The sequence below is a fragment of the Dermacentor albipictus genome, chromosome 5 (genome assembly GCF_038994185.2).
Source record: "Dermacentor albipictus isolate Rhodes 1998 colony chromosome 5, USDA_Dalb.pri_finalv2, whole genome shotgun sequence".
NCBI classification, from domain to species: Eukaryota; Metazoa; Arthropoda; class Arachnida; order Ixodida; family Ixodidae; genus Dermacentor; species Dermacentor albipictus.
Window position 1 is genome coordinate 140,962,244 of NC_091825.1, and position 23,792 is coordinate 140,986,035.

Genomic DNA, 23,792 nt, shown 5'->3' on the forward strand with positions numbered 1-23,792 from the left:
GCCGTCTCCCTTTAAGCAATCTATTGAGCGATGGCACCACGTCTGCTTTGTGGAGTGCAAACTTGTGAGCGTGGAATACTCGCATAAACGCCGTACATATAGGGACACTTCGCATCACTCTTAAAACATTTAATGCCTTATGTTCATGTGGCTTGCCATTTTTAGGTTCGAATATATGTTTGTGTGCTATGCTTGTTGCAGTTTCTTTTTTGCTGCCCCCCCAAGTGTCTTCGACTCTCAGAATTAAGAGTGCTCCCCGAACCAAATCTTAACACGTGTGAATTTACAGGAATATCTCTTCGTGCTGGCATTTCAAGGCGATTACATTATTGTTCAAGTAACATACCATCTTGCTCTTAAAGCTTGCAATCTGCTTTACTTTTTTGCTGATCAATTTATCATGTCTGCACATCGAAAAAGCTTTATTTATTTATATTGTTTGGGAGAAGAGTGCCAGTAGAAGTTAAAGCACTACGCATTTTAGGAACATGTGGAGATGCTAAAATTCTATAACAGAAAATGGAAAAAAAGCGTTCATACACTATTGCAGTGGTGAGGCAAATTACATTTGTTGTAGGAAAAGGCTGATTATAATGTGCTCACGTCGATCACATAATATGTAGTATACCAGTAATTAGAGACAACATAGTGGTTGAATTGGTTGCAATAAATAGCATGATATGATACTTTACATTTTAGTTCAATTCATGAAGTGTGGCTTGAACTTTACTGCAAGGACTGCTGAAAGGGTGTCTCTAGCTTGCTTCGTGGCACCACTGTTCAACATTTCTTCGCTTCTATCTTGACTACCACTACTCATTTCTTCTTTAACATTCTTATAGTAGAGCATTCATTTAACAGCGTGCTCATTTGGGTTGGTAGCTACATCTTGTAAACAAAAGCTTTAACAGCACAACCCAGGACAAATCAAAACAGCCACGCAACAGAGCACTCTGTCCTGTAGTTCTCTTGCCGTGTCCTGTGCCGCGCTGTTTAGAGCTGTTGTTTACTTGTTGAAAAACTTATTTGAGCATTCAAGTACATTACCAAAATTTCCAATGGGACTTGGCAAAGAGCCCTTTAACATGTTTACTATACCAGGGGCCACAGATGAGTCGCAGCAGTTACTCCCGCAGCGCTGCTGCGCAACTCCCTGGTAACTCATGACGCACCAGAGGAACACAACAAGCAACTCACTGGTGGGTGAACACGCACAGAAATCTGGACTTTAGGAAGTGAAGCCACAGTGAATGCATTAAAATTTGTCCTTCCAGGTACTGGTAAAAATGTAGGTATTATTTGCCTTTTAAACTGAACAACTTTGAAGGAATGTGTTCATTTGGAAAAATCACCCTTATGGCACATTTGCAGCAGGTTCTCCATGCTCTTACAGCGAGCGCAATTCTTCAACATTTGCCATTGTAATCTTTACCACTCGCCACCTAGAAACAACTGGTTGGCCTTAGAGCATTCCTAGATCTACACAGAAGCCATTGACATCCTGTTTAACAAAATCTGAAGAAATTATATTTTGCAAATCTTTGTAGAAAATTAGAGGAAGCTTGCATAGAATTAGAACCAAAGGAGATAAAGAAAAACAGACCTTATATTTGAAATAAGCACACACCATTACATGGACTATGCAAAAGGTTTCAGCACTACAACCTCAAAGAAAAAAGATTTTAAAAAAATTTTGGTCCAAGACCTAAGTGAGTGAAAGAAGTCATTTTGCTCGCACCTGGTCACCAAACGCATGCCTTCCAATGACAATAGGCTGCGTCCAGCCAGGCACAAGGCGGGGGATGTTTTTGCACAGGATGGGTTCCCGAAACACTGTGCCTCCAAGAATGTTACGGATGGTGCCATTAGGACTAGGGTACATTTTCTTCAGGTTGAACTCTAAAGCAACAAAAGAGGTTCAACGAAAACATGGTTAGTGGCATGGAAGACAAATGCTTTCCCCCTTGACAGACAAACAAGAAAAGAAGAAAGCATCGAGTGAATAAGCTGTGCAAATAAATGATGCAGTTTGAAGCCCTACACACACCATGATACATGCTGGGTGCAGCTGTCGTGATAAGGCAACATAAATTGGTGCAACAGTGCCAAAGCAGACAAGAAAGCTGTACTTAGGCCATCGTAGCACCACCTAGTAGAAATATAGGAGCCAAGACTGTACTATCACTCAGTGTATGAGCCTGCACAGTACTCAGCACAGTGAGGGGTATCAAAGGCCACTTGGCTGCTATGCCAGACATGTCAGAAGGTGCAGCAGGCATGTAGCCACCATATTTGTTGCATACAGCTCTGTGCAGGCTAGCGTTGACAGACCGCAGTACCCCTTCCCTCTCCCTATGTTAGCATAGCAGCTGTGAAAAAACACCCTTGGCAACTATATGACATTGGCTAGGCCACATGAAGTCCATGTGCATTCACAGAATCTCTGCCACAAAGGCCGAGTGCTTCAAAGTGAGACGTCCAATGCAGGGAAGGCCTAAATGTGCAGCCCCACACCACACCCTGCAACCCACTGTATCTGTGATGCAGAAAAAGCTAAGCCATGTTTGGCTGTTTCTGGAAACTGTAGGACCGTCTGTCCCTCCCATCCTTTTAGCAATGCAACTTAAGACCGCAGTCACCTTAACATTCAATGCAACTCTTGTTTATGTGAAAAGCTTGTCCATATAACGCCCGTAATACTTTGGTCCACTCCGTGCTTATACCATGAAAAATGGGTTATTTGTGCCGGCTCTAGAACATAGCCACTGCACTTGTGCCTCAAAACTAAATAAGCGGGTTACATACGTACGATTAAATCACCGAGTTTTAATGTAATGTTATTCATTGGACTTATGTCAAATTGCTTCCACACATAATCTGGTAGTTTTGTACGATGGGTGCACAGTTGTCGAGTGACCAAACCTACCACTTCTGAAATGAACATGGCATGTTGTATAAGAACAGCTACTGACTTCACCTGTATGCTTAGCACTAGCACAAGGGAAGCTTGCTTGATAGTTGTTAGTATAGTAGAATAATTCAAACTTTAAAGCTAGCGCAGAGCTTTTTAAACCAGTTGGTGCACGACATTAAACAACTACACTTCAGTGCAAAACAGGGCAAGGAACAGACGTAAACGGGATGTCTGTTTATGTGTATTACTTTGTGGCCATCCTTTCTCCTTTTTTTTTTTTTCACAGAGATCTAGTTACTTACTGTCATGTACCAACTAGCCTAGCAACACATTCTTGTTGATAGCAAAAACCTTTACCTTCTACCCTCGCCTCGTCAGGTGTAATGGTGGCACACTTGATTCCTACGTTGTACTTTTTAATGGCATGTGCCGCATCGTATGTCACCTTGTCATCAGTCTTGTCGCGACTTGGAAGACCCAGGTCATAGTATTTACAATCCAGCTTTAGGAATGGAAATATCAACTGCAAAAACAAACACAAGAAAAGTTGCGAGTCAAACAATTATTTAAGTTGATCCCAACTTAATGGCTTTCCAGCGCAGCTGAATGCAGTGAACAATGGCTGATGAAAGAACTTCAGGTGATACAACTAGTTAATAATTAAGTTGTGCATACTGAGAGGTGTCATAACAAAATTGCGACGCTATTTCTGTCACTACTCGAGTGACCACATTGGGCATATACCTCGTTTGCATGCTTCTTTTGATCATGTTTGTGCAGGTTTGACAATTCTCGTAAGCAAAACTTTCTCTGGAATCGGTTATATTTAAAGTGCAACTTTTTTTTGAGACATTCAACGGATATTGATGCTGTGATTTTGATAGTGGTGGTAATTTGACTTTGGAAAGGAAAGTGCCGGTCGTGAGGTGGAAGAGAGGAGCGGTGGTATGAGGAGGAAGGCAGGAGAGGAAGTAGGTAATGTGCTGATTGGTTGGTACAAGCAATGGCATTATAAGGCGATAAGAGCGTGCTATGCAATTGCGCAATGCAAGTCATGACATCATAGGGTGAAAGGAGGGCACAGAGTCAGAGTGAATGTGAAAGTGCCACATAAATAAGTTTTCCCAATGCATAGGATATGCATAATTTTTAATGTGCTAGCATTAGGAGTGTCAAAGTGGAAAAAAAGTGTGTGTGTGTATGTCTGTATGTGAAGCCAGCCACTTGGTAGAGGTAGAGGGAGGATGGGAAAAAGCTTAAAAGAGCGTCAGCAAGCTAGAAGCGAGTCGGAGCTGGGAAGGAGGGAGAAAGAGCAGCGCAGCTGTGAATAGGTGCTCGAGAAAGAAGGAAAGGGTAATGGCGCTAAAGCACCGTCGCCTCAAGCTGCCCCAAACCACCATCACTTGCACTTCACTCCTTGAAGAGGCACGACGTGTGTCAAGTGAGCTAAAATAATCTGCAAAGCTAAAGAGGTACGGCATAATGCCCAACAAATTTTTCTCCCATTTACTACTAAATCTCCACCGATTTGTTTTTAACTTCAGGTAATTCAAACTTTTGATAACTCGGACATGAATATGTGGTCTTTAGAAGTCTGAATTACAAATGTCCTTTTTTGTCTTTTCCATGGGACAAAATGAAATGCAAAAAATTATGCACAATGCATGCATTTGGTAGTCATAGCTATAGACTCCTATAGAGACTAGAGCTGGTGCTATGCATATATGTAGCAGTGCATGCATTATGTTACCTTTATGTTACCTCACCAGGTCTGGCCATATTGAGTTGACAAGCACAGAGCATACAATGCGCGCCAACGATCATGTTGGCAAAGAATTACATTGCTATGCGCCACGGAAAGGTCTGAAACGTGAATCCAAACGCAGTTTTTTTTTCTCCTCGCGGCCGCTGCGCTCCAAGCCAGATAGCGACGTGCTCGCATCCCTGCGCCTACGTACTCGGGTCTGCAGTGTGATGTCACTCGTGGTAACACACGACTTCGAGAATTATTCAAGGCACCATCTGTCATTTGTGTAATCTGTTGCTTGAATTGATGAATTGAAGTTTAGAAAAATAAAACACACAAACGGAATGTCCGCGTGTTTTTTGTTTTACTTCGCACCAAAGCAAAAGAAATGTACTTCCACTTCGTCTGCTTGTTCCCACGGTCATGCAGTCCTGTGCACAGGTACCGAAATGATGCCATTTCCTACTGTGTTCCAGTGTGTGATCACGCTCTGCGATCTGCTTGTTCTGCCTCAGTATTTGCGTAGCACTAAATTATAGCGCTAGTCATGTGTCCTTGTGCATAGCACGCAATATCGTGCACTGCGCGAAACCAGACATTCACAACAATTTGTGTGCAGCACCGCAAAAAAAAAAAAAATTGAGAAAAAAAAATGAATGTGGGGCCGTGATGTATGCGTCAAGCGATCCTCGAGGCCCGGTATGCGAGAACGCATGGAAGAAATTTTGCTTGCGGAGGCTAGATGTGGCGAGTGGAGAGTGTGTCTTGCTATGCAGTGGAGCTCACCTCCTGAAATCATGGGTCCGTGGCACTGAAATATTTCTATCTCAGCTACTGAGCGAATTTGAAAATTTTTTTTTTTCAGCAGAATGCTCCCTAGAGGTCACGTAACAACTTTCAGCGTATAACCAAAATTTGCTATGGGACCTGGTGAGGGGTCTGTTAAAGTGTGCACAAGAAAACCAATTTTCATAGTGACAGTGAAATGCCAGGATTCCAATGAGGGGATTTGTACAAACTTTTACACTTAGTGCAATTTCAGTCCTTGCTAGCATTTGCCATTCACAATATCACAAGATAAAATTGTAATGTTTAATAAGGACGAAGTCTTTTTTTTTTTCAGACTTACGGAATAATAATAATAAAATTATGGTATAACCGACTAATCTTGCGAGTTTTCTTTTATGAAAAGTATCATTAATGTGATTCTGTTCTTCCACTTTCCCTGCATGCTCGGACTTGCTCAACACTTGCAATATGTGAAATGCAGACGTCTGTATCTGTTTCAGTATGATCACCTTATTCTTGGCCTGAAGTTTACAGAAGTTTAAGAAAGGCATGCTCAATAATGCATACCTCTTCTTTAATCTTCTCCCATATGATCCTTGTCATCTCATCACCATCCAACTCCACAATGGGGTTCTGGACTTCAATTCTCTTGTCCGACGCATCTGAAAAAAAGATCAAAAATAGTGCAGAGGTAATAAAAGGTGTCCGTAATTACATTAGGGAATGAATACGAAAAAAGAAGAAAAAGAATCCTAATGTAAATGATCACATACAAAGTCAGCCAGCGGGCTTTTCCACACAGCACGAGATTGAAAGGTGAAGCGGTCGACCAGGGAACACAACGACCTTTTCTAAAAGAATTAATGCTGGCTAGCGCTTCCTAGTCCCTTTTAATGCGACGTATTTTTTTTTTTCTACTAGGACCTTCAACAGCTCAGATAAGGATGCGAACAGCATGGGGCTTGCATATAAACACAAACGCAACCTGCGCGCACCTTCGCATGCAGGCACATGAACAACGGGGCAAAGCCGAACCTACGGACCACCACGAAAGTTCGTGCATTTGTGTGTGCAAGAACACGTTATCGGCATTACAGTAATACATGAAAAAAGAAAGAAAGGAGAGAAAACAGGCGGCGAAGATTTCAAAATGCCAAAAAGGCAGGCAGCCTTGCAAAGTAAATATCAGCCATTCTCCCAACGTGGAGCTTGTTCTGTATTTTTTTTTTTTAATCGACGGGGCTGGTTTACTTGCCAGGCTCAAAAAGTTGCAGGACCCCTTCAACATTCCCGGATAGCTTGGCGCTTTCGCACTTCGGTTTAGACAACGTGATACATGATTAGCGTACACCTATGCAATTAAAGAAATGAAAAGGAAGCGAGGGGGGATGTTTGTACGCAAGTTCAAAATAAACCGTAATCGTAAGGAAATCTTGTAATTGTAAGGACATTCAGAACCTTAATATTACCGTGCCCTCAAAGTTGGCATGGCCCCCTGAGCCGGCAAGTGAGAAAAAGCGCAAAAGCGATGGATGGATGGAAGGTTCTCTTTGAAACGGGGTAATGGAAGTTGCCACCATGCTCAGCTATTTATTTTTGTTTAACTGTGTTGTTATTAAAATTCGCCATTTTCCTTAAATACGTCATCCTACACTTTTAACCTCATGTGACCTCTCTGCTTTTGAACCACCAATCCTCCAATCACTTTTCTGCCAATTTCCACCGCATACTTATTTACATGACTATTGTTATCTCTGAACCCTAGGGCCTCAGGAAGCGTGACTGTGCCCGCATCGACATCGGGATGGATACCATCACATTTTAGTATGAAGTGTTCTATTGTTTCTACAGATTTACCACACACGGTACATGTGTCTTCTTCGTTCAATTTCTTTTTATAGCTCCGCGTTCCAAGACATCCTGACCTAGCTTCAAAGAGTAGGGCACTGCCTCTTGAGTTATCATGAAACGCTTCCTTCCTGAGCCTTCCTGAGAGCCAATGCAGCGACGCCCCCTATACAAATGACGCTCTACGTTTTACAGAAGTTAGTACACTAGCTCCCACATTAGCTGCCCATGACCACGGCTGTGCTATGACAGATGGGCTTGGACAAAGTCATTGCCTATTCGGAACTATAATAAACATTTTGTCAATAAAATAATTATATTGCATCCTAAGGGGACCAAAAAAACTCAACATAGCGTGTTTGGAGAACTTTGCACAAAAAACGACCCAAACACGCCAAAAACTAATTCGGTGGCGTAAACGTACCGGCGCTAGGTTTGCGCGCGAAATTCGAGAAGCGAAACCGTGAACATTTTCTCCGCTAGTATAGCCAATTCTTTTCCGCCAAATAAATGAAATCTGAGCCTCGTTATCAGGTGACTTAGTGCCAATCTTTGGCGACCTAGTAAAGGAAGTTGATCTCATGGCTGGTAGAAATAATTGACGCGTCGCAACTACGGCACGAACATTCCCTAATGATCTAGACAGCAGATCATTAACGAGTCTCAGTGAGGAAATGATGCGTTTAGTACAAGCCATCGCATCGTACGGTCTCCTTTCAACTACCTAGCAGTTATACCGTATTTCTAGCCTCGCTATCTCAAGCGAGGTATTTTCTGCAGCGTAAAATTTAACACCTGATAAGGACGATTTCTTTTGATATGCTACTGCACAAACGCGCGCGCCAAGGCCATATAACGCTTCCTCAACACATGTCACTGACGAGAGCCCGCGAGCTGGCTTCCAACTCGAGCCGCCCATTCGACTTGCAAGTGAATCACAGCAGAAACATCCCCGAGACATTTCCAACAATTACTTTCTGGCAGATTTCGCAATCGCGCCAGCAAGTCGACACAGAAGAATGATGCGACCTTTTCGCGACAGAGCGTCACGTAAAAGACCGAAAGGGGATGCTTAGCTGCGCCGAAGAAAAAAAACGCGCACGCGCGCTATTCCAACCGACCTATACGTGCGGCGTTGCACGCAACTCGCTAACGAGAGAGCATTCCCGACCCCGGGGACGCCGCGGTATTGGCGAAAGGCGCAGCGATTGCTGGAGCGGATGCACGCACGCGAGAGACGGGAGACCAAGCGAGCGGTAATTGAGTTACGGAACCCCCCCGTTGAGAACTTGACAAAGTGCTGCCGCAGGGGCCGCACTGAAGCGAAGACATAGGTCCTACTTTTATTGTGTACACGCAGGATTTGTTGCTGCGGAGGATGTACGCACCGAGAGCGCCGGTACTTGCTCTGGCTCAGCGCTGCTGGGCGCTGGTGAGCGACGCAGTCACGCCAGCGGTCGCTGTAAACAGCGGACGATACGCGACAGGAGCATGCATGCTCGTTCACCTCAGACTCACTCAGACCTACGGCTCGCACTATGGGCAAATAAACCAGAGCCCCACACAAAAGAAACGCGTCAATACAAATTACGAACCCGTTTGTGTACGATGTTACGATTGGCGTTTAAGTATCCCTTCTTGACGATTAATGCTTCACCTGTGAACGTGCAGCTATGAAAGGGCCGCCACGCTGCGTTGTCACTTTCTCAGGGCCAGGGAGAGTAGGCGACTAAATCAGCGCAACCAAAGCTGACGGGCGAGGCGAGCGCCCGCCTTGACACGCAAACTGATCGCGTCGAGGCGACAACAGCCGCCGCCCTTCTTGGAAGCAATGACTATCGTGAAGACCATTCTACCAGAACGCGAATCTGACAAGTGGGCCATCACAAATGGCCCACTAATTGATAAAAGGGGCCAACGTCGACGACTTCCGTGGCAATGACTTCGACATCACGTTCCCAGTTTGCCACGTCGTTGCCTCGTATGCGGTGGCGAACGTGCAACATTGGAGGAGCCCGGCGGAACGATGCGACGTCAAGGGCAGGATTTTGCGAACGGTTCAACGATTGTGGTTCGTCGAGAAGAACAGTGAATTTCCCTGACGATAGAAAAGGGGAACAGGAGTGGATCTTGAGTGATTCTACGCGTGTGGGTGCTCCTGCCTGTGCTCATGCTCATGATCGCACTGGTGCTCGTACACGTAAACCACCAGTGGAACCCAGAACCGGAACCAGTCGTGGCGCACTTTCATGCGGTAGCTCTGCTCCGCGGATGGCTTTATTGGTCTCCACGGCTGTATGCCTTGACTTCTTTTGTGTTAAGGCAATCCGAGGGTCTGTCAGGCTCGTGTCCTGTAAGACCGACATAGCTGTTTGTGTGTTGAGTGCAGTAGCTCAGTTGTGCTGCACCACAGCAGCCCCCTTGTCCGGGAAGGACCGTTGGCCCGAAACAAAGCCCCCCGCCCAGTCAATCCGGGCTGAGAGGGGGTGGGGGGTGTACCGGGGTCAACGTACTGAATGATGCTGGGTTGATGAACACATGTAAGCTCTGGGACGCGGCACCTCCAGGTGCCAAGTCCTCTTCCCAGCTGACAACGGTACCACCATGTAAATTTGTAAATAAACCCTTTTTCTCGTCTCTTGGACGTCGTCCCGGACCTCTTAATCGCGCGGCACCTGGCACACCACCAGCTACAGAAACTTAAATGACCGCTCAAACACCTTAGTCGCAACAACTGTATGACAGTGATGGGATACGCCACCCTGGGCCCAACAACAGCACACAATTAGAATACGACATGAGCATGACATGTCCATGACTACGTGCTATTTGTAGTTACAGGAGGGTAATACACGGCGGATCAGTCAAGTGACACCGAAGCAACACACAATGAACCGAACAGTCAAGTGCAGGAAAAATATTTCATGCTGACAGCAATTTTAATGCGTTAGCATAAGGTGTGGCAATGTGAAGAAAAAAAAATGTAGGCGTGTGAAGTATTGGCAGCCGGTCATGCGGCAGAGGCAGACACACACACACACACACACACACACACACACACACACACACACACTAATATATATATTGCAAATGAGAGTGGTCTGCTTGGGAAGCGGCTGCCTTTCTCTTGCATGTACCGCTAAATTGCCATTGAATTATTATTTTTTTCACTGTGGACAAAACACACTGGGCAAAGTAAATTAAGGGGAAAAAATTAAGCTCGGTAGGCAGAGTGTGGAGGTAGGAGCTTCACGAAGAAAAGCGCACCCGACAATAAATAAACGGGTCGATGCTGCTATTTCCGGGCCGCAACTTATTTCTAGGCCATCACATGAAGTCAGGGCCACGACGTCGGGGCAAACGATCAGTGTACGCGCACGCGCGTTTTACCGTCAAATGTTCTTGGTTCGACTCTTTCGATTTCGTTACCTTGCACGGAGAATTAAAACAATTGCGTTTAACATGCTAACGTTCACTATCCACTGCACGCTGATACCGATACCAGCAGTGTCCGTTTACAGGGCGCCAAACTGCAAAACGCAAAGCTATTCGTCTTACCGATTTAATTATTGACCGGACAGGGCGCCAAACTGCAAAACGCAAAGCTATTCGTCTTACCGATTTAATTATTGACCGGACCGAGCATCATAACACCTAGAGGGGGCGGGGCATGTAAGGCACCGCATAGTGAAGGTCTTCGGACTAATTTTTTACCACTAGGGGTTTCTTTAACGTGCACATTAATACCCTGTCCGCAATGCGGTCTTCACGGCTGAGAATCAAAACGGGGACTTCGCGTTCTGTAGCACAACGCCATAGACACAGTATAGAGGGTGCTATTCAGCCGAACGTTATCTACTGTTGCACTTAAATCGGGTCGGCGAACATTTATTCACGCTGTTTTGACTTTCAGCACTGGTTGCCTGTTCCCACTAAGAATATCGAGAAACCATTGAGCGCACGTGACCCATGAAGCTACTTGCGAGACCCAAGCTCCTTACGTCGCTAAAATTCACAGATGAGAATTAAAACGATCCTGGAATCGCGTCTCTTTGATTCGCTGCCCCTATTTACTACCCCCCCCCCCCCAACCACACAAACACTTCGACGACGGGCCGCAACACCCAGGCAACACCTGCGGACGTCAATATAGCTACTACAGTTCCTCAACAGGTGGCGTTAGGCCGCCGCCTCCTCTAGAGTTACTGTATATGCTATAGCATATACAGTAACTCTAGCCTCCTCGTGCGCAAGTGCACACTTCCTAGTCTGTCGTCTGCTGCACGCCACGCGACTTCCTGATTCTACGGCCGAGCCCGCGGCTACCCGATCGAACCGGCGTGACGTGACAGAGGAGTACAAAAGAATACAAAGGAAAAAAAATAATAACGCGACGAGAGAAAATGAAACGAAAAACGAGTTGTGGACGGAGAAGGGGAGGAAGTCTCAGAGGTGGCCCTAAAAATGGATCTCGGCGGTCGGCGAAAGTCGGCCGCCACGCGCACAGGACCGCCGTACAATCCTGCAGAACCGGCCACTTGCTCCGAGCACGTGCAGCCCGGAACTGATACGTGGCCTGCCCAGCCGCCAGTAGTCTACGCGGCATGAACAGTAAAAGCGGCAACAAGAAGGAAGACGGGGGGGGGGGGGGAGAAAAAAGGAAGAAAAGCCCGTACAGGCATTCGATGCATGCCGCAAGGAGAGCAAACCGTCGGAGAAAGCACTTGCGCAAGGAAGGCGCCAAAGGCCGCCTCGGAAGGGGCGTCGACAACGCTGCCGGAGCAAAGAGCGCTAGGGAAGACGGGAAAAAAAAAAGAAAGAAAGAAAGGACAAAGTAGCTGAGGCGCTCATTTTGCGCAGATGCGATAAAAAAGAGCGGTTTCGTTTCGGCGTTCGTTTGCTGCTCTCGGCTGCGTTTATTTTTGCCGCGCTGCTGCTCTGAGCCTAAGGCGCGTAGTCCGTGGGTGCTGGAGTGTCGGTCGAGGGCGCGGTACACGTCGATGTCTCCCCGTGAGCTTACCTTCCCTTCCCTTTTCCCTTCCCATCAGGGGCGAGGACGAAGAGGTTTGGCGGAGGTTTGGCGTCAAAAATAAGAGCAGAATATATACTACGTTTCAGTTTCGGTCGCGGTGCAAGCTCTGCTGCCATTTTCGAAAGCCGCCGGGGAGGGGGGCTACTTCATCAGCAGACTGCGGGTCCCGGCGGCGCCTAGTTCCTACGTCATTGCGACGTCAGATGCTCATGTTTTTCGTTGGTTTGCCAACTCTGCCCAAACGCTGTCAAGTTTAGGATTCTGGAGTTCCGTTTTCCTCGGTTTCCGCGCCAGATGCGGTGACGACGCCCGCAGAACAGGAAATACACAAGTTCGCTTTTACAGCAGTGAAATCCTGAACAATCTACTAATCTAGACTCGTATACCAGCACTGCTAGTACTGAACCGAACTTGTCGCTAATAATTTGGTTGTAGTAACTCTTCTGAATTCCAGCACCATGCATACGTGCGCTTTTCAATTCTCAGGCGAACGCATCGGCGGCGACGAAATTAAAAGCGTGCTTTCGCCAATTTCTCACTAGAACTGTGGCGGTCGGGATTGCCTGTGCACGCTTTGTGCTCACGCCGCAAAATAATTCAAGTAGCGAGCGCTGACTTTTCAACACAGGAAACGCAAGCAAGGCAGGTGACGATTATCATTGTGGGACAAGATAAGCCCCAAAGGGCGCAAACTGTTTTACGAGTGTACACTGTAAATTAATTTGCAGCCCTAAAAGCGAAAAAGGGTGTAGGTCAATCTAACTCACACTCTTACACCTTTCTAGGCGTAAGGTTGTGAGTTATAGACTTATTTACACCTTATTCTCTTTTAAGGTTAAATTATTTTACAATGTAAGTTTACGACCACTTTGTCCGAAACAACAATCGGACATTGACCAATGCTTACGCCTGAAGTTTCACAACGTACACTCTTAAATGTACACCTTTGGGTCGTACATTTGCTACATTGCACATTGATTATCGTTGGGTACTACCCAACGATAATCACCCAAAGAGTGTAATTTTGTTTAAGAGTGTAGCGCGACTGAGTAGCATCAGCAGTCACGGATGGTCTAAAGGAACTTGATCAACGCGCCTTCGACAGGAAATATCCATGGAGGGGCTTTCGAATGGACTAGCGACCCGTAGCCTGCGTGGCAATCCGTGCAAACGAACAGATAAGCGAGGGCGGCGATCCAATAGCAAGAGGTGCCACAGATAACGAAAAACGCTGTGATACACGACGTTAGTCCCACCCCCCCCCCCACCCCCCCTTTTTTTTTCGTAGCTGATATTTTGTACGACTACGAGGTTACGAAACTACGCGACTAAACACATACGACAGCGTCTGGCTTAACGGTCGACTCGCCCAGCTCGAACCACGTGCTGTGTACACAGGAGCGGTGTCGGGTCGCGTCGCGAAAAACAATCGCGCGCCTCGGCAAGCGCACGTGACGATACACAAGCGATCGCGGAAAGCGTTCCGTCCCAGTTCCCAGAATGGGCGCGCGCAAAAAAACATAATGGCCGCAGCGGGCTCTTTATGTATGCATATATGAGAGGCGTCGAGCGCCCGCGCAGAAGTGGAGCGAGCGATAAGAACCAGTATCACGAGGGTACTGCGGCCGGTGGGTCACTGTCGAAACGAGAACCGATGTAGGCGATGCCTGGCGACGGTTGACAGGTGCTTTTGCAAGCACGAAACGCGTTTTCTGCGAACTGGTCCCACGAAGCAGCATACAAACGTGCATTAATAGCAGCAGAGCTGCTATTAATTACGACGTATATTCGTATTTGAACTTGGAAGAGTCAGGCAGCTGTAAAGAGACCTTACTCTCCCACCGACGAGGCCAACAGTGCCTTCAAATCAGAAACGGAAGCGAGGTGAGGCAACCAGCGAAAAACAAATACACGGACGAGTGCGTCACAGGTGCACGCGCTCCGCGCGCACTTCCGCCAAGTCCGGGCGGGGGCATCGGATGAACTGCCACCACTTTCACGGGCGGTCCTTCCCCCCAACGAACCGCCCTTTCCTCTCCCTCATTCTCGGCAACGCGGGAGGGCACGACGTGAATTCAAAATCGGCTCGGACCAACGCCAAGAGGAGATGCGGCAAGAAGTCAATTACCCCGTTCCCGCGTACATCTTGCGCAGGCGCCCGAGTGCCCGCATGATCCGGTTCCAAGTCCGTTGCTCTCGAAGATGCAGTCAGCGGAGAGCACGTGAAGGGAGAACCTTGACGCGGTAGAGAGGGAGAATCGCGTTTTAAAACGTTGCGCGCGGATACATGCCTATTCTAAAGAGAACAAAACTCGAACGCGCGTCATGGTCCTCGCGTGTCAATGCATTTTTCGTATTCAGAGTGTATATGGCGAATCTCAACGGCGACTTGCCTATAAAATTAGGCTTTGCAGACACGACAAAAGTTGCGTACCTGCGGTACGTCTTCCTTTAGTTGTCGCAACGGGCGACCGACGGGCTATCTGAATCAAGGGAGAACGCCAAGAATTTACCTCTCTAATTTCACGGACGCATATATGGGACGTTCGAGGACGCAGACGACACGATATAGCATTCACTGCACGAAGCCCACCCGTCGAGCGAATTTCGTAAGGAGATCGAATGTGCAGGCTTTGAATACCGCGGGTCTAATCGTGCAACACACATGGGCGTAGCATTGCCTCTTTTTCCTAACGAAATGAATGACATTCTGGCAGCATATGCCGATTCCTGAAGGGAAAAAAAAGAAAGGAATTTGGACACTCATGGACTTCGTATAGTGATTCTTCGTACGGATAGATCCGTGGTGTAAACAGCCCCGAAAGCTTTGCACGAAGAATGCAGTCATCAGTATCGATATTTACAATGACTGACTAAGTGCACTACATTTGCTAGCTACAGATAATTCACAAGAGATGCCTCCTGCCTAACCAGCGAGGCGACACACAAACTGCGGCGGTCCTAGGAGGGGGTTTGGGACCGCCGCCCACATATACCAACAACTTCGCTTCCCACGGGAACGTTTATCTCGATGTTGGTCTTGACACGCCCTGTGACACCGACCGCTTTGGAGGAATGGGGAGGGGGAAGCCCAACACTGCATTTGTGGATCCGCCAGAAGGGAAAGGCCTATCAATCGTTTTGTTCAATGATTTTTACGTAAGGTTATACGCGACAGCCCTATTGCGGGAAATGCTTTTTTGTTGCTGGTTATTAATACGCTGAAGAATACGATTAGGAAATAGCAAAAACACTACCGTAGAACTTAAATTTAATGTTTCGGCTATTTAATCAAAGAAACAATGTGCCACTTCTTCTTGACCTTTCTCAAACCGCTAAACAATATGATCTCTGTTACTGAACCTAAGCAAAAGACTAAGTAGCTGTAGTAGACTAAGTAGACTAAGTAGCTGCAGACTTGAAAGCGCGCAGGAGATTGGACAGCGAGGGAAATAACTTGGTCGCGCACGACGTACGCTTAGCCACCGCGACAATGCCGGCGGTTCATTTACGCCCGTGATGCTACCTGAGCTGCAAAACTTGACAAGACGGGGTATAATCTGAGCAGGAGGCATGAAACGAGCGATCTAAAACGAGGGCACCATTTCTCATCAGGCAAGCAGTTAAAACCACGAATCAGACAAGCAGTTAAAACCACACTACAAAGCGCGTGCGAAGTAGTACTAGCGGGGCATCGCTCGACAACCGCCACGATATCGGGGACAATTGCTCCAAGCCTCGGTCATTCCGCAGAGGACAGTCACGTCGCACAGCCTGATACTGAAAAGCAGACCCCACTGACAGCGTTGCCACCTCAGCTTTTTTTTTTCTTTCTTACTTTATTACAGGCAGTAGAAAAAGCGTGCAGTATCACGAAGTCCGCGGCAATTCTCTCTCTCTCCTTATCGCGCTGCCTCGATTGCGGGACCACCAAAAGCTGGGACGACGTCGGCCCGATATCCATTCTCACCACAAGGCCAGATCGTTTGACCCCTCGAGTTCTCCCAGAAGAATGAAAAAAGTAAGAAAGCCGAGAAAGTGCTTGCACTACAGACGAAACTGAAGCACAAAGCTGCTTAGCTGGGATGGGTGCACTTGGAGAGTACGCGGACATTGAACCAGACCTTTCGCCGAAGTGCCTGCGATACAAGGTCGACGATGTTCAGAAGGGAGGGAGGGCAGCTACGCCTAAAGCCCCTTCATCCATGCGTCAACGTCGCTTTTGCTGGTCGGCGAAAACGTAAGGAGGGGCTTTAGCTACGCCGAAAGGTTCACCGCTTTCATCTCTAGCAGAGCACTCGAATACAATGAGAAGCTGTCTAACCTAATTGTCAAATTCCACAACTTTATAGGCACATATTCCCGCAACTCTTTGGGAAACGCGCTATTCGATCCCTGGTGCCTACATGTATTGAAAGTTCTGTTTTCCACATTTCTTATAGACGCGTTGTAAAAGCAAGTATGGTCGGCTTCGACATACCCTATAGTCTTAAGCAAAATTACGGCCTTTGTGCCTTAAATAGACTCGATGACAGGCCATTTCCGGAAGCGAAGATCTTGGGAGCCAGGCCTTACAGTTCATTAGCCCAGAAAGCAGTTCGAGCGCTTTTTCACTACCTGAAGGCAACAGACTTGAGTTCCCGACTATAGACATCCTACAACTCAGTTTTCTCTCTCTCTCTTTCACTCCCCACCCCCTCCCCATGTGTAGGGTAGCAAACTGGACTCAGTCTGGTTAGCCTCCCTGCCTTTCCTTTTTTCCCCCTCTCTCTATGGCCTTTGGGTCGTGTCTTGACACAAAACAATATTAGTTATCTGTCTTGCCCGCATTTCCTTTTTTTTTTAACGCTGCGAGCCCGGTACTTCCAATACACGAACGGCATGCGAGTTATCAGCATGACAGAGCATTCTCGACAGGAAAGTATCGAGAGCAACGTTTTCAAGAAAGGAAACGCAAGCAAGACAGATGACGATTAATGGTGTGTGAAAAGATACGACCCAAAGGGTATACATTTGCTTGAGCGCACAGCCTCTTAGAGTTTCGAAAATATCTTTCTCTGGAACAAACTTGCGCCATCAGAGATATTTATCGGTGGAATGCTCTTGCTTAGGCAACGGATGCCGTGGTCACCGACAGTGTTCAGAACCCAAAACAGGAAAAAAAAAATCCGTTAATTGCACCACAAAGCTTGTTGATGCAATAAAATGCCAATACCATCGCCCTGCTTTTGATAATGGTGATCTGAACGCCCTCGAACCCCCCCCCCCCCCCTCACACGAAAAGTTCATTGGAAACGATACGACGGTGGCGTGTCGATCGTTTCATTGTTTTCCTCTCAATCACTGCGACGCCATGCTTCACACCGTCCCGCATCAGTGCAAAATTGCGACTGCAAGAAAACTGCCACATGGAAGAATGTGACCAAACTTATGAATTAGTAAAGATGTTGGCGTTTTCGCGGTTGTTGGTGTACAGAAGATGAACATTACCAACACTTCCATGTTTGTTTTTCATATTATAGTCAGGTAATGGAAGAAAAACAGCTTTCCCTCTTTTTTTTTTTTTAATATACCGTGACCATATTTCTCGCGCACAGGTCGTGTATGCAAGTTTACGGGACCTCCAATAGCAGCATCACTGCACCGAGAAGAGGAAACTGTGGAGCCTTCAGCGCGTTTGATTGACAGTCGACCAGTCGGCGGGCAGAAGGTTGTTACCCTGTTGTACAAAGGAGCCGCGTTCCGGTACCCGCAATGCAATGGCAGTATGACATGCTACATATGGTGACGTCTCTTGACACGACACAAACAAGTTCGTGGCGTGGCTTGAAGGTCACTTTACGAGTACCGAAGAGCTTGCACGTTCGAATGCAAGTGATGTCCGTTTTCCTCGAAGGTCGAGCTACAAACACGTTCAAGTCCGCGTTAAATAGAAAAAGTACGACTATATCGCCCATGTCTTTGCGCTTAATGACGTAAGAAGCATCAGTTTCTGCCATGCAGCGGCGTAGCCAGTTTTGCTTTCCTTTTATTTCTGGATGGGGCCGGGAAGGCAGCATGCTAACAGAACTCTCGGGAGGGAGTAGGCGAAGCACGTGCCCGGGTGTGTCACCCGTGGCTATGCCACTGCTGCCACGTTCAGCTAACATATCCGTGATGTGACCCAATGGACGCCGTCTTTACATTGTCGTTGGACTCGGGTTCGAATCCGAGCGGTGCCGCCACAAAATTTTACCATATATTCGTCGCTTTGAGAGAAGCATCGTCCCCTAAATCTATGCAAACCAAACACGTGCCACTACAGTTCACCCCATCTGCAATATGCGACAACACAGCAGTTAAACTTGTTACGAGATATGGTCGTTCTAGAGAAATAATGAGAGAATTTATACTGTCCAGCACTTTGCTTGAAATATGTGAATGTGATAGTTTGCTTAATGCCAACGGCAATCTGATTACTGAGATAATGATACGGTCATCTTAGTTTTAACTGTGAAAGCGAACTCTACGTAAGGGTAGAACGGAAGTTCTTGAATGCAGCTCGCTGCTGATAACGGCAGCATTCATAAATTAAGAATAGGTTACATTGAGCACTGTTCTCAAAAAGAAAACGATATTATATGCGTGGTACTTTTCGACGGCTGGCAATTAACGTTTATCGGTAGTATTCTAGTACACTGTTGTCGCGGTGTCATACCGCAGCTTCCGCTGGTGAATTTGATTTTCGTTGCGCTAGTTTGAACAGAAATGAAAAAAAAAAGTTAATGCATCAGTATGTACGAAATCAAAGGTGTACGAACGTTAGCCGTAATGTATTTCATTCCACCCTGCCCGTTCACTAATCACGATTAAGGGGTGTAACCTTAACCCATAAGTCTAAACTATTTCTACCAGTTGGTGCAGTGAAACTGCGTGGCACTGAACACGTGCTTACAAGCATAATGTTACCATGTTCAATAACAGACGAGACTATGGAAAAGCTGACCCAAGACGAACTGGTGCGAGTCGAACAATGCTTCACCGCACAGCAACTAAGCGCTTGAGCCGCTTGCAGTACACTGTAACTGAGCGGTGCCTCTCCTGCGCTGAAGAGAATACTCAAAGTTTTAGCAAGCCCGCAGCTTTCTCCTGCGACAGCGCGGAAAACTTCCCTAAATGTTCAGCAGCGCGAAAGCAAAACTGCGCCCAAACACAAACTAGATCAGGATTGGAACGTTGATACCGAATTTCGCTGCTGAGGTGTACGACTACGTTTATGCTTCTTAAGTGTTCTGGCTTCACAAAACACGTTGTAGCACAGTACATGCGACTCAAGAAACAAAGAATCGCGACAACGCTCGATCAGTTCTCAAGGTGAATGCACATTGCTTTTGGCAAGGCAAACAAACACCATACCGCATGACGAGATGCCCAATTGTCCATATATGAACTGGAGCAGTCATCGCTTTGTCACCGACCCGTATGGCACTGCCGTACAAGCAGCTCTGTTGCGATAGCAGTGTGCTGACACGTAGCAGTTCGAAAGCATGGCAACACTTGGAAGATCCACGCACGGCGGCTGGGCTGTAAAACCAAACAACTAACAAGGCGCAGAGATAAGCACACGATAGCACTTCGAGGGAAGCCAGACCTGTTTGTTATCGGTGAAGCAACTGCAAGTCATCTCCGCGCTTGTGGATAGCAGATAAGGTCTCGGGTCAAAACAAATATGCGAGCGACAAACCGGGGGATGCCCCGGAGAACTGTCATTATAGCTGCCTCACATGCGCCACAGGAGAAAAGCAAAGAATAACAAGAAGGCTAAATGAATGCGTGCCACCTAAACGTGTAAGACGCTGGTACAACGTGATATATGGGCCTGTCACGACCGTCTTGGGTCAATGACCCAGTTGTCAAAGGAACCGAGTGGGAAGACTAAACAAGCTTTGTAAGCACACGGCGATACAAAGCCAGATAAAAAATGAATCGGAAATAACGTGGGCATTGCAGTTTACTGCGCGCACGACGAAAAAAAAAAAGCACATTTATACCGCCACGTGTGTTCACCAATCGCGGTGTCTCCCCTCCCCCCTTTCTCTTCTGACAACATAAAAATGTGAACGCACGCATTTGACAAGACATTCTACGCAGCTGCGACAACACGCTTTCAGAAATGATGAGCGGCGCTGCGAAGCACGAGGCATTTATCCACGTGGCTACAACTCCACCCATACGAGAAACCCCAACCATACCGCCTGCTCAGACTCGCAGCATCCTTGCGCTGCGCGGATGTGGACAACAGCGAGCGATGCACTCAATTCGGTCAAGAAATTGAACGGCGCTTGGCAAAGGCGCAACGCACAAGCGTCGAAACGCACTTGATGTAAGGTAGTTACTTACAAGACCTGTTCTGAAGGACATGTACAGCGACGGGAGATGACAGGCCGCTTTCCCTCTGCAGCAGGCGCGAAAATTTGAACAGCGCTCGTGCCATTGTCTCTACGTTCCAAGCGGCGACAGGACCTTTTCTGCGTCCACGTTTTCTCCGACCGGCGCAAATGCAGACAAAGTCCGCCGAGAAAAAAAGGCGCACCCCCGCCGAAGCGACCAATGGGATGCGGCTTTCGCCGAGCGATAGCCGCGCCACTGTGGCTTTCTTATGTATAGTGTATCACCTGCGCTTCCCGTTTTGAGGCAGGTTTTTTTACTGTTGATAGAGGGCGCAAAAATAGGTAAAGCAAAGTATGAGTTTGCAGATGGACAAAAGTAGAGCTTACGTCGCTAGCGCCCTCTGAGAGTTGTAGCTGAGTAAACTGTCAAGAGTGACTCCCTGCATTATTTATAGGAAATCGACCGCTCTGCTGGCTGTGTCGAATGAGCCGAGCCGCGACAGGCAGAGCGAGTTCTGCTCGAAACGAAGCCGCCGGTACCTGACAGCGCGTCAAAAGCGGTGCGGGGCCGATGGTCGCTTGCAAACCTGTGCTGTCGGTTAGTGCCCCTTAAAAGCAGCTCGAGTTGCATTGTTATGGTAAGCACAACGGCATAAGGTCTTCCTCTTGCTTGTCAAATTTCGCTTGGCGGTACGCTGCATGCGCTGTGAGAGTCTGCAAGTAGCCGTATGTAACGTGCGCGCTGACGGACGTAAAGCCCTACCCTTGCAATAAAATCCCCTGAACTTCTAATGCTGCTGCAATGCTGGTGCGCTTCTGTTATGAGTCGTGTGTGCAATACTATGTGACGCGCGGCCGTATTTCAAAGGCAGTGTGATCTATATTTAGCGTATAGGTGTCTGTCCTACCACTGTTCCGAGCAGCAGGAAAGGGGCAATTAAAGCGCTGTAAATAGGGTCTTCCTTGTTATTTCTCCTGAATATGCCAAACTCATTGCAGCGCGGTGGTTTGTTTATCTTTGCCGGATCAGCAACATTGTGACACGTTGAACTTCCCTCCCCGAGATTTGTTTTCACGATAACGATGTGCATGTTGCTTGCGCCTGTTAATGTTACTTGGTAGGTAACGCATAACAAAATTTATCAGTTACAGAATTAACGCCTCACCTCGGTGAGTCGACACGACCCTTTCCAATCTGCATTTCACCTTTTGCGCGCAGGCCATGTCCATGCCGGTTTGCTGCGAGCACATTGAACTCGCGGCCTTGACAAGTCCTCCGCCACCCTTCTAGGAAGCGAGCCAACGAAAGTTTTTATTTTCAAACGGCCCTCCTTGTACAAAAAAGCTTTTGCGCCACCATGCGCGTAATCGGTCAACCCGATCGTCGCGGGAAAAAGATTACCTCGTTCTCGTTCGTTTACCACTCGCTTGCGAAACGTTTAAGCTTGCATAACAAAAACAGAACGGCACTGTCACACTGGATTAGCTGCTTGTCGCATACGTTTTACTTTTTTTTTTTTTTTGAGAGTTGGCATTGATTCAACAAGGCGGAGTTTATCGCAATCACATCGCGTCGTCTTGCTAGCACGTGAGATTGTGTGCCAAGAGGTGCTAGAGTTTGTTGACGGAGCGGATATCTGCTGTGACCATTGTTAGAGCATTGCCCTCATTCACTATGCAGTCCAATTATCTATATGGCTATTTGTAAAACCTAATTGTTCCCTGTGCGTTTTCTTTTCTTGACTGGGAGAGGGAAGAAAAACTTGGAAGTCGCCGATCAAACATTACATTTGTGCGTGCACACTGCATTGGTCTACTTTCTCCTTGTGTCTTGCCTTTTGACATTCTTACAAAAGCAATAAAAAGCTGGTTATGACAGCACAGTGTTGCCCGCCGTGGTAGCTTAGTGGCTAGGGTGTTGGGCTGCTAATCACGAGGTCGTGGGATCGAATCCTGGCCACGGCGGCGGCATTTTGATTAGGGCGAAAACACCCGTGTACTTAGATTTAGGTACGCGTTAAAGAAGCCCAGGTGGTACAAATTTCCGGAGTCCCCCACTACGGCGTGCCTCATAATCAGAAAGTGGTTTTGGCATGTAAAAACCCCATAATTTAAAGAACACAGTGTTCATCAGTTCTAAACTCTGCTTCAGTGCAACTACTTTCATGTGCATACTTTACCCTACATGTCTTACTCATAATACAGGTGCAGGCTTATGCTTCACAGCTTTTCTTATTAAAAAATTTACACCTCATGGCAACATAAGTGCTCTTCTCACCTGTAACTCTAAGGGGTCACCAAAGATGCGATCGAAGCCAACTTTGATTGGTAGGTCATTTTGTTGCAGCATATAGGTCTGTTTGAATGCAGCGGAGGCTTGTTATACTTGAATTACCTAAAGGGGTAGGTGACAGACTGGTGACATCACAAATAAACAATTGTTGTGTTTCAAAAGCTGTGGGTTGATACTTGGCTGATGCTGGCCGAAAGTGCTCGAGAATAATTTTGACCACCTGTCATTCTTTCATGTATACCTAAAGCTCGATATACAGGAGTTTGTGCATTCCATCCTCCTAGGAGTGTGGTCACTACAGCCAGGAATTCAGCCCATTTCTTCATGCTTGGCAGCAGAATGCGAAAGCCGCAGCACTACCACAGATTGGTCGGTCTAGGCTGCTTAGCTTGGGGTTACCATCCCAATGGGCCACAGGTACCAGTGGATAGCCGATTTAGATCCGAATGTCCGGGAAGCAAATAGGGCACATAGTTTTTGGGTTTTAACAGAATGTCCGCACAGTTTGATATGGTGGACATCCAGAGGATGTTTGCTTATGTATTTACCAGCAGCATACGTCCTGCAGATGTTCGTGCAGGAATGTGTTGTAACGTCCATTGATTGATGCCCTGGACGCCCCTACATAAGTAAGAATGCGGAGCTGTAGGTGAGGGTGATTACATCAAGTTGAGGTGTTAATATAGTCATTTTATCATCATTTTATTTTATTTCACAAAAACATGTTTACATCACTGAGAATTAAGTTGACAAGTAAATGAATGGGGAAGGCTAGATTGCATTACTCTTCTACTCTTTAG

At 47.0% G+C, this 23,792-nt stretch overlaps 2 protein-coding genes across 3 annotated transcripts in view; one reads left to right on the forward strand and one right to left on the reverse strand.

Annotated features, from left to right (window-relative positions):
- LOC135908355 (isocitrate dehydrogenase [NADP], mitochondrial-like) overlaps nucleotides 1-20,897 on the reverse strand; it is a 32,912-nt gene extending 12,015 nt beyond the window's left edge. Inside the window, exons 1-4 of one of the 2 annotated variants that reach the window (XM_065440116.2) lie at nucleotides 20,710-20,897; nucleotides 6,018-6,112; nucleotides 3,272-3,437; nucleotides 1,739-1,899 (exon numbers count right to left, since the gene is read on the reverse strand). In XM_065440116.2, the coding sequence (XP_065296188.1) occupies nucleotides 1,739-1,899; nucleotides 3,272-3,437; nucleotides 6,018-6,112; nucleotides 20,710-20,803 (516 nt within the window). In that variant the 5' untranslated portion in view covers nucleotides 20,804-20,897. Of the gene's footprint in view, nucleotides 1-1,738; nucleotides 1,900-3,271; nucleotides 3,438-6,017; nucleotides 6,113-19,725; nucleotides 19,745-20,709 lie in introns of those variants that run through there. The other variant, XM_065440117.1, reaches the window with a different exon arrangement.
- Nucleotides 20,898-21,163: 266 nt separating this feature from the next.
- The window catches only part of LOC135908353 (NAD(P) transhydrogenase, mitochondrial-like), a 33,051-nt gene continuing 30,422 nt past the window's right edge, over nucleotides 21,164-23,792 (forward strand). The window contains exon 1 of the mRNA XM_065440112.2: nucleotides 21,164-21,337. The gene's annotated coding sequence lies outside the window, so the exon portion shown is untranslated. The remainder of the gene's footprint in view (nucleotides 21,338-23,792) is intronic.